The sequence below is a fragment of the Abrus precatorius genome, unplaced genomic scaffold, assembly GCF_003935025.1.
Source record: "Abrus precatorius isolate BTA unplaced genomic scaffold, Abrus_2018 Scaffold8, whole genome shotgun sequence".
NCBI classification, from domain to species: domain Eukaryota; kingdom Viridiplantae; phylum Streptophyta; class Magnoliopsida; order Fabales; family Fabaceae; genus Abrus; species Abrus precatorius.
In genome coordinates this window covers 18265753-18287279 of record NW_020874428.1, presented here as the reverse complement: position 1 = coordinate 18287279, position 21527 = coordinate 18265753, and the positions used below count along the sequence as shown (strand labels likewise).

Below are 21527 nucleotides of genomic sequence, written 5' to 3'. Positions count from 1 at the left end.
TTGGCTACTTAATAACTTTTTCGGATATTAAATTTAATTGATTAAAGTTTTAATTTATATAATATTATTTTCATAATTATGTATTTCAATTTTTTTAAAAAAATTAAACATTTATATACACGTAATTCTATACTCTATATTTTATTTATATTTTAAAAATTTATTATTTATTAAAATACAATTGTTTGATAAAGTATTAAATATATTTAAAAATTTATAAACTTAATATACCTATTGAAAATTTTTAAATTAAATGTTAAATTAATAAAATGGAATATATATAAAAATTATAATCGGAGTAAATCAACTAAAGTTTTCTTAAAGAATATGATAAAATTTAGTTTTAAAATATTTTAAATATTGAAATAATAATCAATAATAAATGAGAAACTTAAGTACAATATTTTAAATATTATTCTTTAATTAAAGTGAAGTTTCGTTACATTAATTAGTTCTTAGTGTCCGTCTTTATTACAGAAGTGAAATAAAATTACAATTTTAATTACAAAATAGTACCAAAATCACGTTAAACTGCTCCGTCACAAGCCAAGTACTGTGTCTTGTATTAGACACAACTTACCTTAAAAAACTGACCACGACAAAGGGGCATACTCGCACTCTGCACTACATTAAGAAAAGCCAAAACCAAAAGCAGCTATCCGCTTTCCTTTTCATGATCTTCAAGTTCAATTCATCTACACTCTGTCACTCACACTTCCGACAAGTGTTCATTCGCAGAGATTAACGTTAGTGTAGTGCTGCACCTAGCAACACAATTTCATGTTTTCTTCTTTTCTCTTCCTAATTGAGTCTGTTGGAGTTTTTATTTATTTATTTATTTAAATAAAGGCGTGAAATTAGTGATCCACAAGCTGAGAGAGGGAGAGAGGGAGGGAGTGGAATGCAGAGACGCAAGTGGATTCCGTTGGTATTGCTGAGAAAGTGGCTCACTGCAGCAATATGCTTAATAACGTTCGTGGCTCTCTTCTCTGTTCATGTTCACATTGTCCCTTCCTCTAAGGATCGCCGGTTCAACGACAAGTTCCCCAAGGTTCTCTCTCTCTCTCTCTCTCTCTCTCTTTGTTGGTTTCTCTTTTCCTGTTATTTATTTCCCTTGTTGAATTTAAAAATATTTTTTTTTTTATTTTTGTTTAGGGTTCTTTGATTTATTCTGGGGAGTTCCTTGATCCTCTCCGTCAGTTATTATTATTATTATGCACAACGAACTGCTATCAATTTTGTGGTATTGTTTAACCTTATTTTAGGGTTTTTCATTTGTCATTCTTATTTTCAGTATTTTGTTGACTTGTGGAAGACTTCTATTAATGGTTACCAATTTATAAACAACACTTTGGGTTATGCTTTTCTTTGGTATATTTTTTTGTGTATTGGGAATTTTTTTGGGAAATTTTGTTTTTGATATTATCTATTGATATCGCAGTGACTAAAAATTCCCTTTTTCATTTTTGGTGATTTGTATTTCAAATTTTGACAGCCTCAGGATCTGCAAAGCTGGACGCGAGAGCTTGCTCCGCCTCATTTATCCAAAGCTCCTCTTCCAACTCCCAAGGTTTTGTGCTTTACGTGAACATTTTCAAGTAACTGATATTCGGTGATATGATCTGTTTGGACTCTTAGAAAATAACTTTATACTTATCAAAGAGCTTATTAAGTTATTATTATTAGAAAATCAGCCTAACTGCAAACGTGTACCTTTCTTTTTTCATTAATTTATTTCCACTCTGATCCCTATCAACCAGGTGGGGATTTTTTTCTGTACTGTTATTGTTTTGTTTCTGTTGGTCCTGCTCATTTCTAATGTTCGTCAATTTCATCCAATGTGTAATTACATGACTTTGAACTTGTTTGATTTAATGAAAGCACATGGCCAGAGATGTTGGGGTGTCATATATATAGGTAGATATATTGAAATTATGCAAAGCAGTTATGTGCCTTTCATGTTTTCACTCCTTTCAAATTGACAGTTGAATGGATCCAGAAAAGGGTATTCAGATTACGAGAAGTTGTGGAAGCCTCCATCAAATCGTGGGTTTCTGACCTGTACAAAGGCTACACCTAATTACACCAGTAAGGGACTTGCACTTTCCTATTAAGTTGCAATTATGGATTATTTATTTTGGTACTTAAAGTAATACATGTTTATTCAGGTCCTGCTGAGTCACGAGGATATCTTTTAGTTCATACAAATGGCGGGCTCAACCAAATGCGCTCTGGGGTCTGACCTCCCTCCTCCCCCTCCTCTCCCTCTATTTTTCTTGTACACTCTAAATTACTCTCAACCAAATTTGTTCTGGGACACCAGTAAGGAACTAACACTATCCAATTCCATTGTTGTAAATAGCTGAAAATTTGTTCCCTTTGCTGCAGATATGTGACATGGTAGCTGTAGCTCGTATCATAAATGCTACTCTTGTCATTCCAGAACTTGATAAAAGATCATTTTGGCAAGATACTAGGTATTTTTCAATTTTTATTTTTACTATTATTTGTCTTTTATACCTTCTCTCTCTGTATTGGATTTCACTTAATTGGATTTTATAATTTTCTTTTCAGCAATTTTTCTGATATTTTTGATGAGGAACATTTTATGAATTCTCTAGCTAATGATGTAAAAATCATTAAGAAGCTTCCGAACAAGGTGGTTAATGCAACCAGAGTGGTCAAGCAATTCATAAGCTGGTCAGGCATGGATTACTATGAGAATGAGATTGCTAGCTTGTGGGAAGATTACCAAGTATGATTGTTGTAAAATCTATTGTTATATACAGTTCTATGTTTCTTTTTTTATTTGCTGTATTTTTTGATATGTTGTGCAATCATCTAATTATTTATAACATCTTAAGGTAATTCAAGCTTCAAAATCTGATTCACGATTAGCGAACAACAATCTACCTCCGGACATTCAAAAGCTTCGCTGCCGAGCTTGTTATGAAGCTCTTCGCTTCTCTCCTCACATTGAACAAATGGGAAAAGTATATATAAAGAGATCTTAACTCTTATTGGTTTGTTTGTTTTTAACTCCTATTCAAGTCAGGACTCCAGGATTGTTTTTAATTTTTCATTCTTTAATATTTTCTGGTTCTTTGTAGTTGTTGGTGGAGAGGATGAGGTCATTTGGTCCTTATATTGCGTTGCATTTACGCTATGAGAAGGATATGCTTGCATTTAGTGGGTGCACACATGATTTATCTCCTGATGAAGCTGAAGAGCTGAGGATGATCAGGTATGGAACTGTGACACTTCAAAATGATTAATTAAATATCAGTTTTCTCAGACATGATGTTTGGAAATTATTGTGTGCAAAACATGTAGAGAGAACACTTCCTATTGGAAAATAAAGGACATTGATCCCATAGAACAGAGGTCCAAAGGGCTTTGCCCCTTAACTCCAAAGGAAGTTGGGATTTTTCTTACTGCTCTTGGATACCCGTCAAAGACTCCAATATACATAGCTGCTGGAGACATATATGGGGGTGAGTCCCATATGGCTGAACTTTGTTCCCGTTATCCATTGTTGATGAGCAAGGTAAGATACTGCAATACTGTGATTCCATATGTTGTTCAAATTTGATATAGCCTTTTTTCAATTTCTTTTAGTAAAAGAAGTTTGGTATAGCATTAGTATTTTCTCTATCTTCTCAAGATCAACTTGAAACATAAGTTGATAATATGTTGAGTAATAAATTGAGGTTTTGCAGGGAAGGTTGTACAATGTCATGTTCTCCTAATCCTTTGGACCTTTGTTTAGTTGAAAAGAAAGCAGTGTCAAAAGGTTAAGATGTTTTGACATGAAAATCCTAAAATAAGGAGATTACCCCTTCCCATATATTGTTTAAATGCATAGTAGTCAATCCCGGATAGCGACTCGGAGCGGCCGACCTCAAAAACGCTATAGTGGCATAGCGGATAGCGGGATGGCCGCTATTTTAGGTATTATAAATATACTCATAAATTAAATTACACACATATATATATGCTTAGATGTCAATAACAAGTAACAACAAAATATAAAAATAAATTTAACTAACTAAATTTAAGTCTCTAATGCTTAGATGTTTAAAAATACTAAGTGTTTAATTCAAATACAAATATTTTAATAATTATCATCATATTCATCTCTAAGATTTGTCATGTCTTCTTCATTTTCACTTTCATCACTACTTTTGTAAAGAACCTCCTCCTCCTCCTCCTCATCCTCTTCTTCAGAGTCTCCGTCATCACATTCTTCTTCTTGTACAATTTCTTTCCCTTTTCCGTTAGATTTAGATGAAGAAGCAATTGTAGTTGTCTTGGATTTTGATTTAGCTTGTCGCCTAGTGTAGGTTATAGGCTCACTAGCCCCAATTGCATTAGCAACAGCTCCCCAAGTCAAGTTATCATCATCAAACACTAATTCATCTACAGCATCTTCATCATCTCCAGCTATTCCTTCTAGCAACCAATTATTACTATCATCAACATCCTTTAAGATAATAGGATCCACCACGTCAGAACACTCAAAACGTTCATTAAGAGCTTGGTTATATTTAATAAAAACCAAGTCTTGTAACCTCTAATGCTCAAGTCTGCTTCTCTTTTTAGAATGAATCTATTTTACCATAAAAAAAAAATATTAGATTTTCACTTTTCATATAAGAACTTTAAATTGAGGATTCAGATATTTACTTACGTACTCAAAAGTACTCCAATTTCGTTCACATCCAGATGAATTACAAGTCAAACTCAACACTCTAATAGCAATGTTTTGTAAATGTGGTGTACGTACTCCATAATTCTTCCACCATTCAGCTGCAAGTTATGCATCAACTTATTAACCTTTTGTGTTATATCTACATAATTACATTACAATAAAAAAATTAAACAAATCTCTTACCAGGAGCCATTGTAGCCCTTTGTCTTTTTGCTCCACTTAAACCAAAGAGACCTTCAGCTCTTCTATATGTTGACAATTGAACTGTAGCATTGTCTACATCATCTTCACTTGTACATAGCCTCTCAATACATTTATATAAGCCTTCCACAACTTCAGGATCATTCTCAATTTGTTTATTGCTATAAAAAAATTGAGGATTCAGATAATAACCTGCAACATGTAATGGATGATGAAGTTGACACTCCCATCTTCTATCAATTATAGCAAAAACTCCTTATATTTGTCTACATTTCCTTTGAATGCATTTTGAATGCTTTCTTTAGCTCTATCAATTGCCTCATATATATAACCCATTGCAGGCTTTCTTTCATTATCAACAAGTCTCAAAACTTGCACAAGTGGCCCCATTGCCTTAAGACAGAAAACCACATCATTCAAAAAAGAAGGCATAAGTACAGTGTCTGTTGTCCTTTTTCCTTTAGCTTCTTTGGCTGTTTTGGACTTTAACCACTCATCGGAAGTGAACATTTTTCTAAGGTTGTTTTTTTGATTATGCAACCTTTGTAATGTGAGGAATGTTGTGGCAAACCTTGTCACTCCATATCTAACCAATTCAGCTTTATTGGTGAACTTCCTCATAATATTCAAAGTCAATGAATTGATTATAAATAAAACCCACAAGAGTAACTCCCCTTTGGATTGTTCTATTGACTTAGGTATTTTTCCAATGTCTTCTAATATCAAGTCAATACAGTGTGCAGCGCATGGAGTCCAAAACAAATGTAGTCTTTTAGCTTGCAACAACTTACCTAAAATTACATTACATAGTCTAAAATTAGAAACTAATAAAATAATTAGTAACTGAAATTAATATAGGGAGTTAAGAATAATTCTTACCGGCTAATACATAATTACTTCCATTATCAGTAACTACTTGCACAACATTTTTCTCTCCAATCTCTTCAACAAAGCTATCCAAGAGTTCAAACAACTTTTCTCCAGTTTTCATATAAGCAGATGCATCAATGCTCTTTACAAACATAGAACCAGTTGGACAATTTACTAAGAAATTGATCAATGTTCTATTTTTTTTATCCGTCCACGCATCTGACATAATTGAACATCCACATTTTTCTCTTTCTTCTTCACGACTTTTCAACATTTCCTTTGTATACTCTAACTCTTTTTTAAGAAGAGGAACTTTACACTCATGATAACTAGGAGGCTTTAGATGTGGACCATAGTTTCCAATAGCTTCAACCATTAATTTGAAACTTTTTGAACGCACAACGTTGAAAGCAATTCCATTCCTACAAAGGAATCGCTCTATGTATTGAACTGTTCTTGCTCTTGCCTCTTTGACACAAGCATCATTTATACTTGTTTGTCTTTTTGATTTTGCTAATTTGACGCTTGTTTTTGGACTCTTTAACCACAATAAATCCAATGGGCCCTTGACATTTTTTCCTTTTTCGTCGCATTACAACTACTAACATAAACTGATGCAACACTTGAGGTTGCAGGTCGTTTTCCATTACGAATATTTTGAATTTCTTGCACCTCTTCTTCATCATCATCATCTTCATCATGCTGAAGTAAATATACCTCTTTTTCAATTCTCTTCTTTTCATGAGCTGCTATTAGTGTTTCTTTTATTTCTTTGGGAATCCTTGGACACTTATCAACATCTCCCTTCACTCCCATTTGGTGCCTCTTTGCTCGGGTAATACCGCCTGTAGTCGTTTTTCCACAAAAGTCACAAGTAACAGACTTTTTATTATTTATGTCTTTCAAACTATTCCATTGCTAACCTATATCCAAATTATTTCTTGAAGGCTTCACTAATGCACAGGATGAAATTGAAACAAAGCCGGTTCCTTGTGACAGATTGGGAGGAGTAGCCATTACTTCTTTAAGCTTTGAAATTTCGAACAGAAAATAATAGAAGAATCAAAACAGAGAAGAGAAAAAAAAAACAGAGAAAAATATAGGAAAAAAAATGTTCAGTACCGGAAAGTTCGCCGGAAGTCTGCCGGAGTTGGAGAAGATGACCGGAAAGTTGTGCTGACCTTGAAGAAGATGAGAAGAGATGAAGAAAATGACTCAAAATAGTTTGGGTCACCTTAGAAGCTTGCCGGAGACGAAGAAGATGACTGGAAAATCAAGTGGAAGTCTCGCCGGAAAAACGGAACACAGCGAACAGAGGATCACCAGAAAACAAAGAACAGAGGAGAGAGAACCGACGGGAGAAGAGAGGAGAGCAGATGGATGGAGGCTAGGGTTGAAGATGATTCAGAAATATAAGGAGGGGTCGAAATTCCAAAATTGGCCCCCCTTAAAGGGCCCTAACGGTAAAAGATGAGGGGCAAAAAGGGGAAACGCGCGAGAATGAGAGAGCGGCCGCTCCAGCCGCTATTTTTGGTGTTTTCCGCCGCTATTCGCGGCACGACAGCCGCTACTGTGAAACCCGACAGCGTCGCCGTCGCGGGAAAGGGCTGCTCCGCCGCGATTGCGGCCGCTATTTCCGCTATTGACTACTATGTTTAAATGCATGGGGAGTTGGGGACTAGGGAGCTTTGCATCATAAGTGGGATACAGCATGGTTAGTGACATTTTGTGTTTGGTACTTTGGTTAAGCTCATGTTTCAGTTAAATTACATAGGTACTGTCATGATTTCAGTCAGAGATTTCTATTTTCTAGGGGGAGAAAGTTCTATGAATGTTAGGCATTGAGTGACCTTGTGGCTAGAAGACTCAATTTTCTGGTGTTGATGAGCAAACAATTTCTAGAGTAGTCTACACTCTACAGCCCATAATACAATGCTAAAAACACCAGGGGTTGAGCTGGATTATAAAGGACAAATTATCATAGCTTTTCTGTTATTGCAGAAACTACTGAAAAATGATTGCTCCATTATTGATGATTAAAAGACTTTCTTTTGCTCTTCTAAAGAGGACGATAATGTGTATTTTTGTGTTTAACTAGCCTGTTTAAAGGTTGACTCCTGCTTTTCTGGGTAATGGCAGCCTGCTGAGAAGCATTGGTATCGTGTGATTAACCTAGCTGTGGCTATTTTCAGGAAAAGTTGGCCTCCATAGAAGAGCTTGAACCCTTTTTTAATCATGCATCCCAAATGGCTGCTCTTGACTATATTGTATCTATTGAAAGTGATGTATTTATACCTTCTTATTCCGGAAACATGGCAAAGGCTGTTGAGGGTCATCGCCGTTTTCTTAGACGTGGAAGAACAATATCTCCAGACAAGTAAGGCTGTCATTTTCTTTAAGTGGAAGATCAACTTCTATTTGTTTATCTTTAAAAGTTGTCTGATAAACGGTTTTCTAATCATCCATTACAAAGCTGTTCTCTTTGTCCTCTCATTTTAATTAGGAAAGCCCTTGTTCGTCTGTTTGATAAACTGGATCAGGGAATAATGACTGAAGGGAAGAAACTATCAAATAGGATTATTGATCTCCACAGAAGACGGTACGTGATTGGAAAAGCCTTATTGTATGTTTTAAGTAATTTTATGGATGTTAAGTTTTATGGTTCTCTCTCTTTTTATAATTATTGTTCTACATCTCTCTTTACATGATTGTATCTTATCATAATCATATTTCTACTTCTACATGCCATGATTATTATAGCTATTACTGGCACACGTCCTCTCAATAGACCAGTAAAACAGGTAATTTGACGTTCTTTGTATGAACTATACCCAACTAGCCTCACTGCCTAAGCTATATTTATTTTTGAAAACTAGATCTCAACCTTGATAGATAGAGTATTATTGAAGCACCACAGAAAACAGGTGTGCAAGAATGATATGAAGGATTATAAGTTTGAAATAGGATGTTATCAAGTTTTTTGTCCCTCTGAGGAATTATCATGTTTGTGAAGTAGCTTTGGTATTATCTTCCTGATTTAACCTATTGAAGAATCTGATAGAAACTTGGCATCTTTATTAGAAAAAAATGGGGAAAGAACTCTATAATTCACAGAACAGAATACAGACTGCCGAACTTCAAGGATCTGCACCTCCCAATGCCAAAAGACCCTAATTTCCTCTCACAAGTCATATGATATTCCTCTCTAATCACCCCTCTTAATTCTAGGCAACATGCCTTATTCAATTTCAAACTAACTCACCTAACTAACTCACTCACTAATGTATCCAACTAATGGGTAAACTTATTTTAACTATCAAGGGGGGTTATCTAACAGAATCTATTTCTAGTTTAATTATTTTTATGGTTTTGTTGACTATAATCCTTAGTGCTGAGTTTAAGTAACAAATAATAGTAATTTTTATCAGAAAAGAAAGCATTTATTATATTTTTATATATCCAACGTAATTAGTACTTTCTTTTCTAATAAAATCTTAGTATTATTAGTTGTTTAAACTCAAGTCAAAGTTAATAAAATTGTTATCTTTATATTACACTGATCACAGGGTGAACGTTTATTTCATTATTCATTTTTTAAATGTGTTGCACAGACTTGGCTCCCCCAGGAAGAGAAAAGGGCCAATTTCTGGGACAAAGCACATGGAAAGGTTTCGATCAGAAGAAGCCTTTTATGCTAATCCCTTACCTAATTGTTTATGCCGGACAGAACCGCCACCTCTGAACATATCTTACATTGTTAAATAGATCAAATGCTGCACAACTTTCTCCTTGCAAAATATCCTTTGGTAAAAGGGTGGCACATATATGTAGCCATTTACCAAAGTTTGAGCATAAAATCTGATGCGCAACTGGAAGGTGTGGGTACACTGGTGGCAGAGTGTATATACCGGTATCACTGTTACACGTACCCTTTAATTTGGGAACAAAAAATAAAGAAAATGAAAAAGGAAGGAAAAGAAAACCCATAGTTGGGTTTTGATATAAGAAGTTATATAGAATGGGATGAGTAGTTCTTGGGTCTCGGGTAGGAATGGAGATTTGAGATGACTGGATTCATTCTTTTGTGACCATTATTTATTGATAAAAAGAGAAGCAGAGCTTTCAGAGATAGCCAGGCATCTCAATCACCCGTTATTGTATTTCTTGAAATTCTACATTGTAACACATTTTGTTATTGAAGATAACGAAATGCAAAATCTTTTATTTTTACTTCTTGCTTTATTTATTTCAAGGGGAGGGAAGTGAAAGTGTGGTTGAACTTTGTACTTTGGAGACATGTAGATTGAAACTTTAATTTTAGGACTTAATTTTTTGGAACACTACTGCATCAGGAATCATGATGATGCATCATGATCCGGCCTGAAGGAAATCTTGAAAATAAATGGTTTCAAACTTCCAATTTTTTTTTTAATTTTTATAAATTGTTTCAGTATTGTAACTTAACATAGTGAACAAAAAGTCATTATAATTTGAATATTTTTAACCGTTTATTCTGAAAAGGAAAAGATTTAAATAACTATATTCAGCGACAAGTAATATAAAATTCAACACAAGCTTTTATGATAAAAGCTGAGGAATCTCGTAGATTAAAAACATAGATATGACTAAAAAAATGATTTATTTCAACAGCTTATTAATATTTGCTCATCATTTTTATTATGCTATTTTATGTTTTTTAGATAATAAGAAAATATTTCAACAAACTAATTATGTTTATTTTTATGAAAATACAATATTAAAAAAGAAGTCCATATGATGTACAAATAAATGAAATAAAATAAAAATATAACGAGTGTTTAATTTAAAGTCAAGAATAATTAATTTTAAACTATTAGATATAATTTAAAAATATATTAAAATCAATTTAAAACATATATTTATATTTTAATTTATGTTTTTATTTAAAATTCCAAAATTAATTTTCAAACCGTAAAATAAATAAGGACGAAGTTTGGTGAACAGTAACATAGTTGGGTGGGTTGTAACTTCCAACGGGTCCAAGATTTGTGCGGATTGGGTCAGAAATAAGACAATCCAATGGTTACAGATTTCTCAGGATAATGCATATCATCCGTGATATTGTAGTGTGTACACATAACTTGAACCTTCCATTTGCTGCTTTTGCATCTCACTAACTCACTCTCTCTCTCTCCAGAGACACCGAAAAAGATAGTTGAGTTGCAGCAATGGGTGTCTCCTTCCTCTCAACTTGCCCTTCTCTGCTTTCACTTGTTCCTCATGATCCTCCACTCACCACCAGACACCAACCTCGTTCAGTAAGTTTGCATTTTGCTCTACATGTCTTCAATTTATAATGTAGTTCCAATTCTTGGTTTCCTAAGTTCACTGTTGCTGTTGTGTTGCATTTTTCATGAATAATGAGAAATGGGTTGGAATTTTGCATTCATATGACAGAAAAAAAAATCATTTTAACTGCAACTGTAGCTTACATATCATAAATTAGTTATAACCGTTGTTTTTTCAATGTGTTCTCAGGTGCCCATTTGTTGTAATAAAATCAAAATCGATGTTAGTGATGAAGACCGGTTCCACTGGAGACGTAGAGACATTCTTAAATGCTTTGGGGCAACCGTTGGTTTGGTAAGAACCATTCTACTACAAACTTTTGGAAAATCCAAAGTGTTATTTTTTCTTTACTCTGTGTTTATATACTTTCGAAAGATCTACCATGAGTTTGCTAAATGGCGCAAATGGTAAACTATTAAATACATGTTCTTACAATTCACTAGAGCATTTGTTCTTACACAACAATGGTAGATTCATTTGAAAGTGTGTCATGCTTGCAAAGTTAATTCTGGTCTTGAATCCTTTTTTTTTCTGCATTTTGTTCTGTGTTTCATTTCTTTCTGTATTTTAAGGTCTACCAATTTTTCTTTGGTTGATGGCGTTGAGCTTTCATGATCGAAGCAACGTTACCTAAAATAACTCTGGGTTAGGCAAACGGTCCTATTTAATTTGTCTCTAACACCTATATTTTTTAATAGGTTAATGATATATAAAAAATATTTTGCCTGTACAGAAAATCATACTCGTGGTGTTGGTGAAAGAAGAGAAGGGGTTGAATCAGGTCACATACAATTACAACTTTTGAAAAAACTAACTGAAAGTACAATACTGGTAACTTTAAGATAGCTTAGCTTATGTAGTGATTCAGTCACTTAACAATGAAGTAACTAATAAACTTAAGATATTAGTTGGGTAGCTCGTGTATAGGTATAAGATGTTTTAACAGAGAACAAAATGTCACTGATAGGCTGATAAAGGTAAGAGGGATGGATGACAAGTACCTTGCAATGAGATGCCTGATGTTGGAAAACAAAAACGAAAACTTTAACATACAACAAACAAGAACAACCAGCCAAACCAAAAATTAGGAAGAAAAAATGGAAGAAAGTGCATGCAGGGATTTTTATACGGGTTTGACCTCTAACATGGAGTCTACATCTAGTCTACATCCAATGTATGTTTTCCCACTATCTAATCACTTAGTAGTCTTTGAATCATCTTGTACTACCAAACTATTTACGCCACAACTCTTCATATTGAACCTCACGGTTACTCTCAAACCAATCTCCCTATCAAACATTGATGGAGAATAGAAGGAAATCAAATCCAAAAGTAGTCCTCTTGGCAAGTTACTCTCTTGATAAACCTAGAATATCCCTCTATTGCAAGAGCTCTTCTGAGTCAAATTTCAAATACTTTTTGAATAAAGGAAATATCAATATTATTACATAAACAAAGATGTTCAAGGTTTATGATGGAGGTCTATAAATAAGCCAACAAAATCAAATAAAATTTGAAAAGATAATCTAAACTAACCAAATCTAAAAGATAAAGTAAAATCAATTAAGATAAATCCATAAATATAAAATAATCCCAAATAAAACCTCCTAAATAATACCACAATCTCTCAATAATAGCTAACTTGACCATAACCCACTCTACAGCAAACATGCTAGACTAAAGACCCACACTTGACTTTGCAAGAGTTTAAGAAAGATTGAACACTCATTTAGTGTAAATGCACTCAAACTCAACTAAATTTAATAAATGAGAATAAGAAGATGGAGTCTTCTAAGAAGCTCTAATATGCAGAAAATTCTTGTTTTTATCTTCATCCAGAAGCTGCCCATTTATAGAAAATGCATATACATTCCAGCCTTCTTTTTGAGGCTGTACACAGACAAAATTCAAAATGAAGGTCTGTCCTTTATTGATATATTTTTCTAAAGATTGATCCTGCTCACTGATCTAGCTGCCTCCCTTTCTTTTTTGGTACAATATTTAAATTATTTAATGAAATTTTAAGATCTAAAATAGTGTAAGATAAGCAGAGGAGGGACTCTTTGGTTCTTATATACAAGAATAAAAGTGATATTTTAAATTGGGTAAGTTATAAAAGGATAAAATTTGTTGAGTCATACTATAAAATTATGAGAAAAGAAAATGTGATGTAACATAAACTAAGAAGAGTTAGGATTGTTGAGAATTAATTTGATTTTTTGCCAACTTCCCTAGGTCAACATTTGAAACTATATATCTTTGAAGGAAAATGATAGAAAAGTATCAAAGCAAAGAGACGTAAAGATTTTTATTGACTTAAAGAAAAACATATGATCATGTGTTAAGAGAAGTGTTGTGAAAGATTTTAGAAAAAAAAAAGATGTTCATGTGACTTATATCTGAGTTATATAAAACACGTATAACGGAATAACAAGAAATGTGAGAGCTCTTAGAGGCATAACTAAAAAATTTCCTATAAGGATATATTTACATCAAGGCTCAGCCTTAGAGTACTTATTAACATACTCTTTTATGTGCTTACAACAGACATCCAAAAAATTATCTTTAAATGCATGTTTTTTTGCAAATGACTTAGCTTTGATTGAGGAATCAAGGGAAAAGTTAACTCTGAACCTAAGTTTTGGAGACAGACTTTGGAATCAAAAGAATTTTAGTCTTTTGGAAGTAAGACACATTATATGCACTAAAATTTTAGCAAGAAAAGATATGGAAGTTAAAATTGGAGATGATGCCATATAACAAATTCACAGGCTTCTGAGTTTAAGTATCTGAGATCAACTTTAAAAATGATGGAAAATTAATAAAAATGTTACACACAAAATACAATGTGAGTGGTTAAGGTGGAAAAAAGGTATTGGGAAGTTATTTGTACCCAAAATGTTGTACAACGCTACAAGTTTATTCCCTCTTTTTGTCTCCATATAGCATTGTCCTTTCCAATATATAATGCAACAGTAGTTTTTCATAGATGTAGACCCATACTAGAATATATAAAATATAATATATGTAGCTAGTGGATAAGATTGATGCGATGATGAGTTTCGGTCAGTTGAATCTGTTTGTAGGAATTGATAGGAAGCTCTGGATCGCTCATTGGAATGGCTAATGCTGCTGACTTGATACAACGCAGACAGCGTTCTGAATTTCAATGTAAGATCCTTTAGGTCTACATGTTCCTGGGACTATTAGTTATGTCAAACTCAAATGATCTCTCTTCTCAGCTGAGTTTTAATTTTCTGTGCTTACAGCTCAAGTCAAGGGAACACTTTCAACAGCCATAAAGGTATATATTATGTTGCATTTAACAGTAAAAGTTATCTGTTTGCAGAGTATACATTTTTCAAACTCCTTAGGTGCATTTGTTTAGTCATTCAGAAAATAGAACTCCCAGTATGGATATAATCTAATTTGATATATGACTGTTTTTCAGGGAAATCCTGATCTTATTCCATCCATATTGACATTGGCTCTAAATGATGCTTTGACTTATGATAAGGTGAGAAAAACACACAAGTGCTTATGCACATGCAATAGTTGTCTTCCATCATTTAAAATGAATACTGATCGACATTTTCTCAAGTTTGTAGGCAACAAAATCAGGTGGCCCAAATGGCTCTATAAGGTTCAGGTACTATATCCTTTGGGTTTGACGTTCATGGGTTTGTGCCCTAAACCGATAAACCTAATATTTTACATCCAATGATGTTAACTAATAACCAGAGGTGGGTTATTTAATTCTCTTTATGAAACATGTCAGCTAAATACACCAAGATGGTTGTTATTTCTGCATCCAAAATTCCTACTTTTTAAGGCTTCTCTCTCTCTCTCTCTCTCATATTAGAAGGTGATAATTTTCTTTTATAATTCAGAAGCTGTGGTGTCTTATTTATTAGTATATCATAAATTTCTGGTTTTGTTAGCAAGCTCTTGAATAATGAAACTTTTTTATTTTCCTCCACTTGTAAGCACCAGAAATTTACAGTTAACTAATCATAATTTTTTTTCTCGTTATTAATTTTCAATTCTGCCTGAAGCTCAGAAATAAGTAGACCAGAAAATAAGGGGCTTTCTGCTGCCTTAAATTTATTAGAGGAAGCAAAAAAGGAGATAGACTCGTATGCCAAAGGTGGACCCATTTCCTATGCAGATCTGATACAGTATGCAGGTTATACTTAGCATCTCCAAGTTGAAACCTATTTAGTTATTCATAATACATGTTTCACATGTATATTCTTTATGTCGGTTAATTAAGACCATTTATTTAAAATTCATTTGTGATTATGGTGGGTAGAAGTTGCAGAAATATGTTCAAATTCCCCTGAATTTGTTGATTTTATTTGTAGGGCAAAGTGCTGCCAAGGCTACATTTTTAGCTGCTGCCATTCGCAAATGTGGTGGAAAGGAGGAGAAAGGGAATATACTATATAATGCATACGGATCAAATGGGCAGGTTTGCTTCAGAACTTGTATTTTTACTCATACTTTGCTTAATAATATCTGTATGGTGACAATCGTCAAATGGAGCTTTTAATTTTATTGCCAATTGAGCACTCTGAAGCATGAAAATGCTTCAATGTATGTAAATTGTATCCCATCTGCTGGCTTTGGCTGCCTTCATTTTATGCAGGGTTGTGGAACTGTTGGTCAATGTTGATTTGACAAATCATATGCTTTTCTAATTTTCTCTTCTATTCTGTTTTGGGTTATTAGTGGGTTCCGATTTACTAGCATCATTTGTGTATCTTTAGGTGAAATGTGGGATAAAGATGTGTTGATTTATTAACAATTATACATAGTAATCTTCTCTTTACTACTTAAGTCTCCACTAACTTGAGCATGTAATGCATGCATTTATTATTGTGGAATAGTGGGGTTTGTTCGAGAAGCAATTTGGTAGGGCTGATGCTCAAGACCCAGATCCAGAGGGGAGACTTCCAATATGGGAGAAGGCAAGTGTACAGGAAATGAAAGATAAATTTTCTGCTGTAGGCTTTGGTCCTCGCCAGGTACTTCACATATTTCATCACTGTTTCTGATAACAGAAATATAGAAAGGCATATACTAGCACATATACGATAGAAATTGTGATCTTGATTTATGTGCTGCAAATTCAAATTAGCCTGACATAAGCATGTTTCCCTCTTCAGTGTGTGGCTTTAATAAAATGATTTAAGCAATTCCATCTCTAAAAACTAAATAAATGGTGAAATCATCAAAGCAAGTTATGACAGGTTTCACTCTAGCGAGTTCTTAGTTAGACAAACCATTATTTGTCCAGATTTTAGAAATCTGTCAAACTACATTGGTGTACGATGAATTGATGAATATGATATAAAAAGTAGCATCATATTTGCCTTCCATGTTTCAACTCAACCATGTGGATAAGAGAAGATAAACCTTGTTCCATTACTAATTGATTTTACCATTCAATGGTCATACAAATGTCTAAATCCTAACAATATTTTTAGTTTCCTTCAACCAACCTTATCACCTTTAGCTTGCCCTATCTAGTCTTGTGTCACGGATGTCCAAATTATCCCTTTAAGGTGGAACTTCTTGCTTAAGCTTTGTTCTTTCCCACCTTTCATTTATTTATTGAACTCTTCATATATCAATGGTGTTTTTACATTTTTCATATATTTTTTCATGCAATGCTGCAGCAGTCTCTTGGAATGTGAAAGTGGAGACCAGGGGGTAAAAAATAAGATTGAAAAGAAAAAACATGCATCCTTTAATGCTCTCCATAAGGAAGTTGATAATACTAAGTCATTACTTTGTGTGTTTGGCCAGCTTGCTGTTTTGTCTGCATTCATAGGTCCTGATCAGATTGCAACAGAGACCTTATTGGCCACTGATCCTGATGTTGCTCCATGGGTTCAGAAATACCAACGAAGCCGAGAGACAGTCTCTCAGACAGATTATGAGGTAAGTTTATCTATGTTTAGCTTCATACATGAGCAGCAAAAAGGTTTCTGGGGGCTTTTGTTTGGTTCGAAAATTCACACTTCTTATTTTCTAATTTCTTTGGTTTCTTTACTTTTTTCAGGTTGATCTGATTACCACTTTCACAAAATTGAGTACCTTGGGCCAACAAATCAACTACGAGGCATATACATATGCTCGCCCAAAGATTGACCTTACCAAACTCAAATTGTAAACATATAGTAATACCAACCATGTTATCTTACTCCTCAGGACAGACCTTGAATTTCAAGTTTTGACTTTTTGTTCTTTAACTGGAAGCTTTGAGCTTCTATGTCATTATCCATGCAAATGTAGTAAGAGAACACTGTTTTGCTCCAGTTAAGTTGAAGCATAGGCATTTCAATGGAACAAAGTTTCCCTTATTTGCTAACTGTTTTTGATGAGTAGCTTCATTACAATTTCATTCACCCAAAATTTCATGTCATAAATTTTCTTCATTTGTATCACTTAATCGTTGCTGCTTTCGTTATAATTTTACCAGAGCACTTCTATCAGTGCGGTCTAATGCTGGAAAAATAGTTCTCCAAATGAGGGATACTAACAATAGTCCATCTTGCATGCCAGCAACAGACTATCATCCACGGTGCTATTGAAGCTGTTGCATTAATGTGATTCATTGTACGGGGAGCCACAAAATTTTAGCTAAACGGATTGCTTATTTTTAACTCGCAACTTAAGAATACTCTTAAAATAAATGAAAGACTTGTTAGTTCCGTTAGAACTTATGACCAATACTCCAACTTCTTATGATGATGTTAGGAACATAATTTTCCTTAAATTTTACTAAGGATAGTTCATTAGTTGTTTGCTTTACATAATGATTCTAATTGTCCATTTTACATTATAAAACAATTATTTTATCAATTAATATAAAATGAACTGGTTTGATCTTGTGAATTACTCGTGATCCCAAACTTTTATGGCCACCGAAGTCATTACCATCTCTATTACTAGATCCAAACGAGTGTGTTGAACTGAATAGATAATCGTCTTTTTTTAAAAAATAAAATCTTTAAACCAATAAGTAAAATAATAATTTAAAATAAGTTAAACACGCACTGTTTTCATCTTTTATTTTTTGTAGAGTTTAGGGGGTGGGGGTATAGAAAACTAATAGGACTAAGAACTCCTCATAGAGCAAAGAATCCAGTTAAAAGTAACGTATATCTCTGGACATTTACCCAGAAGCGTTTCCTGAAAATTGTACAACTCAAGCTTGTTCAAATAGACAGCCAAAATTTCTTATTAAACCAATGCGTACATTCCCCAAAGGTATAAGAGTTTATCTCTAGCAATTTTATAAATTGAGCAGCAATTTCAGATATGTGCCACCTACAGCGGGCCAGGGAATGTTCCATTCTCCCTCTGCTCATTCCATCTGTCAATCTGTTGCATAGACAAAATAATGAAAACAGACTGATAGCACAGAAGCTCAATTTCAAGATTGGTAGCAGCAGAAAAAGAAACCCTAAAAACAGATTTGTTTTTGTAAAATGTATTATCTCTGTATTCAAGTATCTATTTCAAATAATAGGAGATACAGTAAATACTAAACATTACACATAATGTTGAATTCCAAATACAAAACTTAAGGTTGGTCCTCAAACATATAGGATGATGAAATTCAATTTAAGCAATGTACACACTAGCCCTGACCACAACTAACTACTTCAGTGAATTATATCAGATATTAATCTTCTCCAAATACGCGTTTAAACCTTTATCAATCACAGCCAAGCTTTTTATCCTTAGGCAAGGTCAGCTACACGGATAAAATGATACCATAATGTTTTAATATGAATATCTACTCTCCTTTATGGGGCTTCTACCACCTAAGGATTTTATCATTTTTTCTACAATAGCTGCTACCTCAACTCAGTCACTCATCCATTGCTACATTCTCATCTATGCCATATTGAGTTTATTCTCTTCTTAACACTTAACAAGTCATTAATTATTGTATGCAACAAAAAATGGTTCCAATCATTTCAGTAAAGATCTTCATATTGAACTGCTTAATCAGGTATGCATGGGTTATCTGATAAGGAATATTAAACACCTCAAAGATCTTATAAACCAAATCCAAGTGGTTAAGAAGACACAGGTGTTGAAAGATGAAGGAATAATAAAAAGTTAAAGATGATAAAGAGATGAATGAGCTAAAAGAAATTAATATAACATTTAGATGTTATAAATATGAGGGTCCAAAGCATCATGCATCTATCAATATACAGGAACATTCACGACAATTTAAGAACTCCCTCCATATCCAAAAAGAAAAGAAGAACTTCCTCTCCATAAAGCAGCTTTAGACATTTATTAACAACAGTTGTTATTTTATCGTCATTTTTCATATATATCATTTTCTACATTTCAATACTTTTCTGACTTGGCATGAAGTCAAGAAGTGGATAGAAGAAAAGAAAAGCTAAAAACTGTAGCATACAAGATGCAATTTTCTTTCAAGAATTAATATTACTAGTAAAACATGCAACTCCATTTCCAATTCAAAAAAAAAATCCAATAAGACCATAAACGGATGTAAATTCGAATTAGCAAGAAGAAATTTTAGTAAATAAATCTTATTGGAGACATATCCTAGAGCTTAGCAGATAATCAGTAACGTTTAACATTGAATAATACATACCCATTCACCAGGGCAAAGTGAACGATAATATTTAGCAAACTTGTCACATTCTGGTGCACCTTCTCCCTTTGCAGCTACACATCTGCACAAGAGTTTCAAAGCTTAAAATAAAGGAATAGTGGGTATGAACAACAAGCTCAGTAGAATAAAAGCCAACAGAATATGACTCACCGATGATATTCAATGTATCGGGTAAAGCAATGCCTAGTTTGATTTGTAGTTGGAAAACGGAAATCTGCTGGAGCAGTCTCAAGCTGTAAAACAATAGCACAAATATGAAAATATTGACAGAAGGAGCATCAACTTTGCTTACTCAAGTACCAAATCTAGAAGGGTGATTCAGCTATATAAATGTCACCTTAATTTCAGGGGTCACTTCAGCTGCATCTTGATTCCCAGAGTTTTCTTCTTCAACATTTCCACTACTTTGCACTTCATTGCTTTCTTCAGCAGGAGGGGTGACTTCACTGCTTTCCTGAACAACTGCAGGGGCAACAGGAGTTGTTTCTTCCACAGTTTTCTCAATGACAGTTTCCCCAGAAGCAGCCTCCTTTGGGTTTTCAACTTCTTTGACTTCAACAGATTTTTCAACTACATCTGTTTTCTCTTGCTTGTCGTTCACAAAATATTGCTGCAAGTCAAGAAGATCAATCATCAAAGTGTTTAAAGAATGGAAATTTGGGATGTCAAACAGTCTATGAGGAAATTGAGGAAAGGTCATCACTTCCTAACTAGAAAAACAGAAGCTAGCAACACATCATAACTCAGCAATTCTACCTATCAGGGCTTCCAATACCCATGACAAGGAGTTCACAGAAATGATATATTATTCACAATAAATAACATTGGCAACTTCATTACTTAGTCATATACTAAAGGACTAAATTTATAAGATTGAGTAGAGCTTGCAAATTTTCCAATGTCACACTGTCTCCTTTTGTCATTATCATAGTTAAGTCATAAACAAACAATATAGTGAAGTACAGTGGAATGAAAGATAACTAGCTAGTTTGGGTGACTGAAAATCCTGATTGCAGCAGCCAGAATTCATTCCGACAGTATCTACTTGTGTTTGGCTTTTTCTTCTTTCCCCAAAATCATTCTGCACTGGGTAGAATTGATTTTGGAAGAATCGGAAATCTTTAGCTTTTCTGTTGACAGGAACTGATTTTTAAAGTTCAAAATTGAATTTTACATTATCATTCAAATAAAATAAATTATTCTATTATCATTTCTGAAATATTCTCACACACAAATCAAATTTTATAATCTCAATTCTTCAACAATGATTCTACCAAAACCTAAACCAAAACACCCAAATAACACCGCACCCATCCCTAGAACAAGGCTATTTGACCAATATAGAGACTTAACTTTGCGCCAATGATATAGATCTGGGTCACAATTTTGGTAGACATATCAGACTGAAAAAATGTTATGGATTACATAAACTTAATTTTTAATTTTTCATGACACACTAGAAGGCACTTTAAAAACGGAAACAAATAAAGACGTAGCTCAAACTAGTTCCAGATTGTGGATTAAGTGAACAAAGCTTGAATCGGTGGAAACAGAAATGGAAAGGAAAAGAACCTCTGCCAGTGATGGAGATTTGTCGGCTTCCGTCATTGATGGTCACGAGACGGCTACAACAAGCACAAGAGAAGAGGGGATTCGAGTGTTGTTGTGTGGGTCAAAACTCAGAAAGGTAAGGTAACGCCGTAACGGTTTGAGTTCATGTCCTGTGAATTTGTGATGTTAAAT

General features: G+C 33.8%; 3 protein-coding genes across 8 annotated transcripts; 2 read left to right on the top strand and 1 right to left on the bottom strand.

The window, feature by feature from the left end:
- The first annotated feature begins 610 nt into the window (after positions 1-610).
- LOC113846624 (O-fucosyltransferase 7-like) lies at positions 611-10104 on the top strand. Of its 4 annotated transcripts, none has more exons than XM_027475099.1 (13): positions 611-746; positions 850-1051; positions 1496-1570; positions 1986-2088; positions 2169-2236; positions 2389-2477; positions 2575-2755; positions 2865-2993; positions 3111-3244; positions 3334-3547; positions 7975-8159; positions 8286-8381; positions 9394-10104. In XM_027475099.1, exons 2-13 carry the CDS (start codon positions 902-904, stop codon positions 9545-9547), a joined length of 1578 nt encoding a protein of 525 aa, XP_027330900.1. In that variant the 5' UTR covers positions 611-746; positions 850-901; the 3' UTR covers positions 9548-10104. The 4 variants fall into 4 exon arrangements, with proteins under 4 accessions (XP_027330900.1, XP_027330901.1, XP_027330902.1 ...); XM_027475100.1 differs by having other exon boundaries at positions 627-746; positions 862-1051; positions 9394-9893; XM_027475101.1 differs by lacking the exon at positions 9394-10104 and adding an exon at positions 8864-9006 and having other exon boundaries at positions 633-1051.
- A 783-nt stretch (positions 10105-10887) lies between these two features.
- LOC113846832 (thylakoid lumenal 29 kDa protein, chloroplastic) lies at positions 10888-17481 on the top strand. Of its 3 annotated transcripts, XM_027475510.1 has the most exons (12): positions 10888-11079; positions 11300-11404; positions 11844-11891; positions 14197-14281; positions 14380-14414; positions 14562-14627; positions 14719-14759; positions 15166-15296; positions 15475-15581; positions 16000-16137; positions 16922-17056; positions 17178-17455. In XM_027475510.1, exons 1-12 carry the CDS (start codon positions 10990-10992, stop codon positions 17286-17288), a joined length of 1092 nt encoding a protein of 363 aa, XP_027331311.1. In that variant the 5' UTR covers positions 10888-10989; the 3' UTR covers positions 17289-17455. The 3 variants fall into 3 exon arrangements, with proteins under 3 accessions (XP_027331311.1, XP_027331312.1, XP_027331313.1); XM_027475511.1 differs by lacking the exon at positions 11844-11891 and having other exon boundaries at positions 17178-17481; XM_027475512.1 differs by lacking the exons at positions 10888-11079; positions 11844-11891 and having other exon boundaries at positions 14181-14281; positions 17178-17445.
- A 755-nt stretch (positions 17482-18236) lies between these two features.
- LOC113848430 (cytochrome c oxidase subunit 6b-1-like) lies at positions 18237-21527 on the bottom strand. Its single transcript, XM_027477937.1, has 5 exons — positions 21357-21527; positions 20122-20394; positions 19935-20017; positions 19764-19845; positions 18237-18502 (listed from the first exon to the last, which is right to left on the bottom strand). The coding sequence occupies exons 1-5, from the start codon at positions 21390-21392 to the stop codon at positions 18449-18451; spliced, it is 528 nt and encodes a 175-aa protein (XP_027333738.1). The 5' UTR covers positions 21393-21527; the 3' UTR covers positions 18237-18448.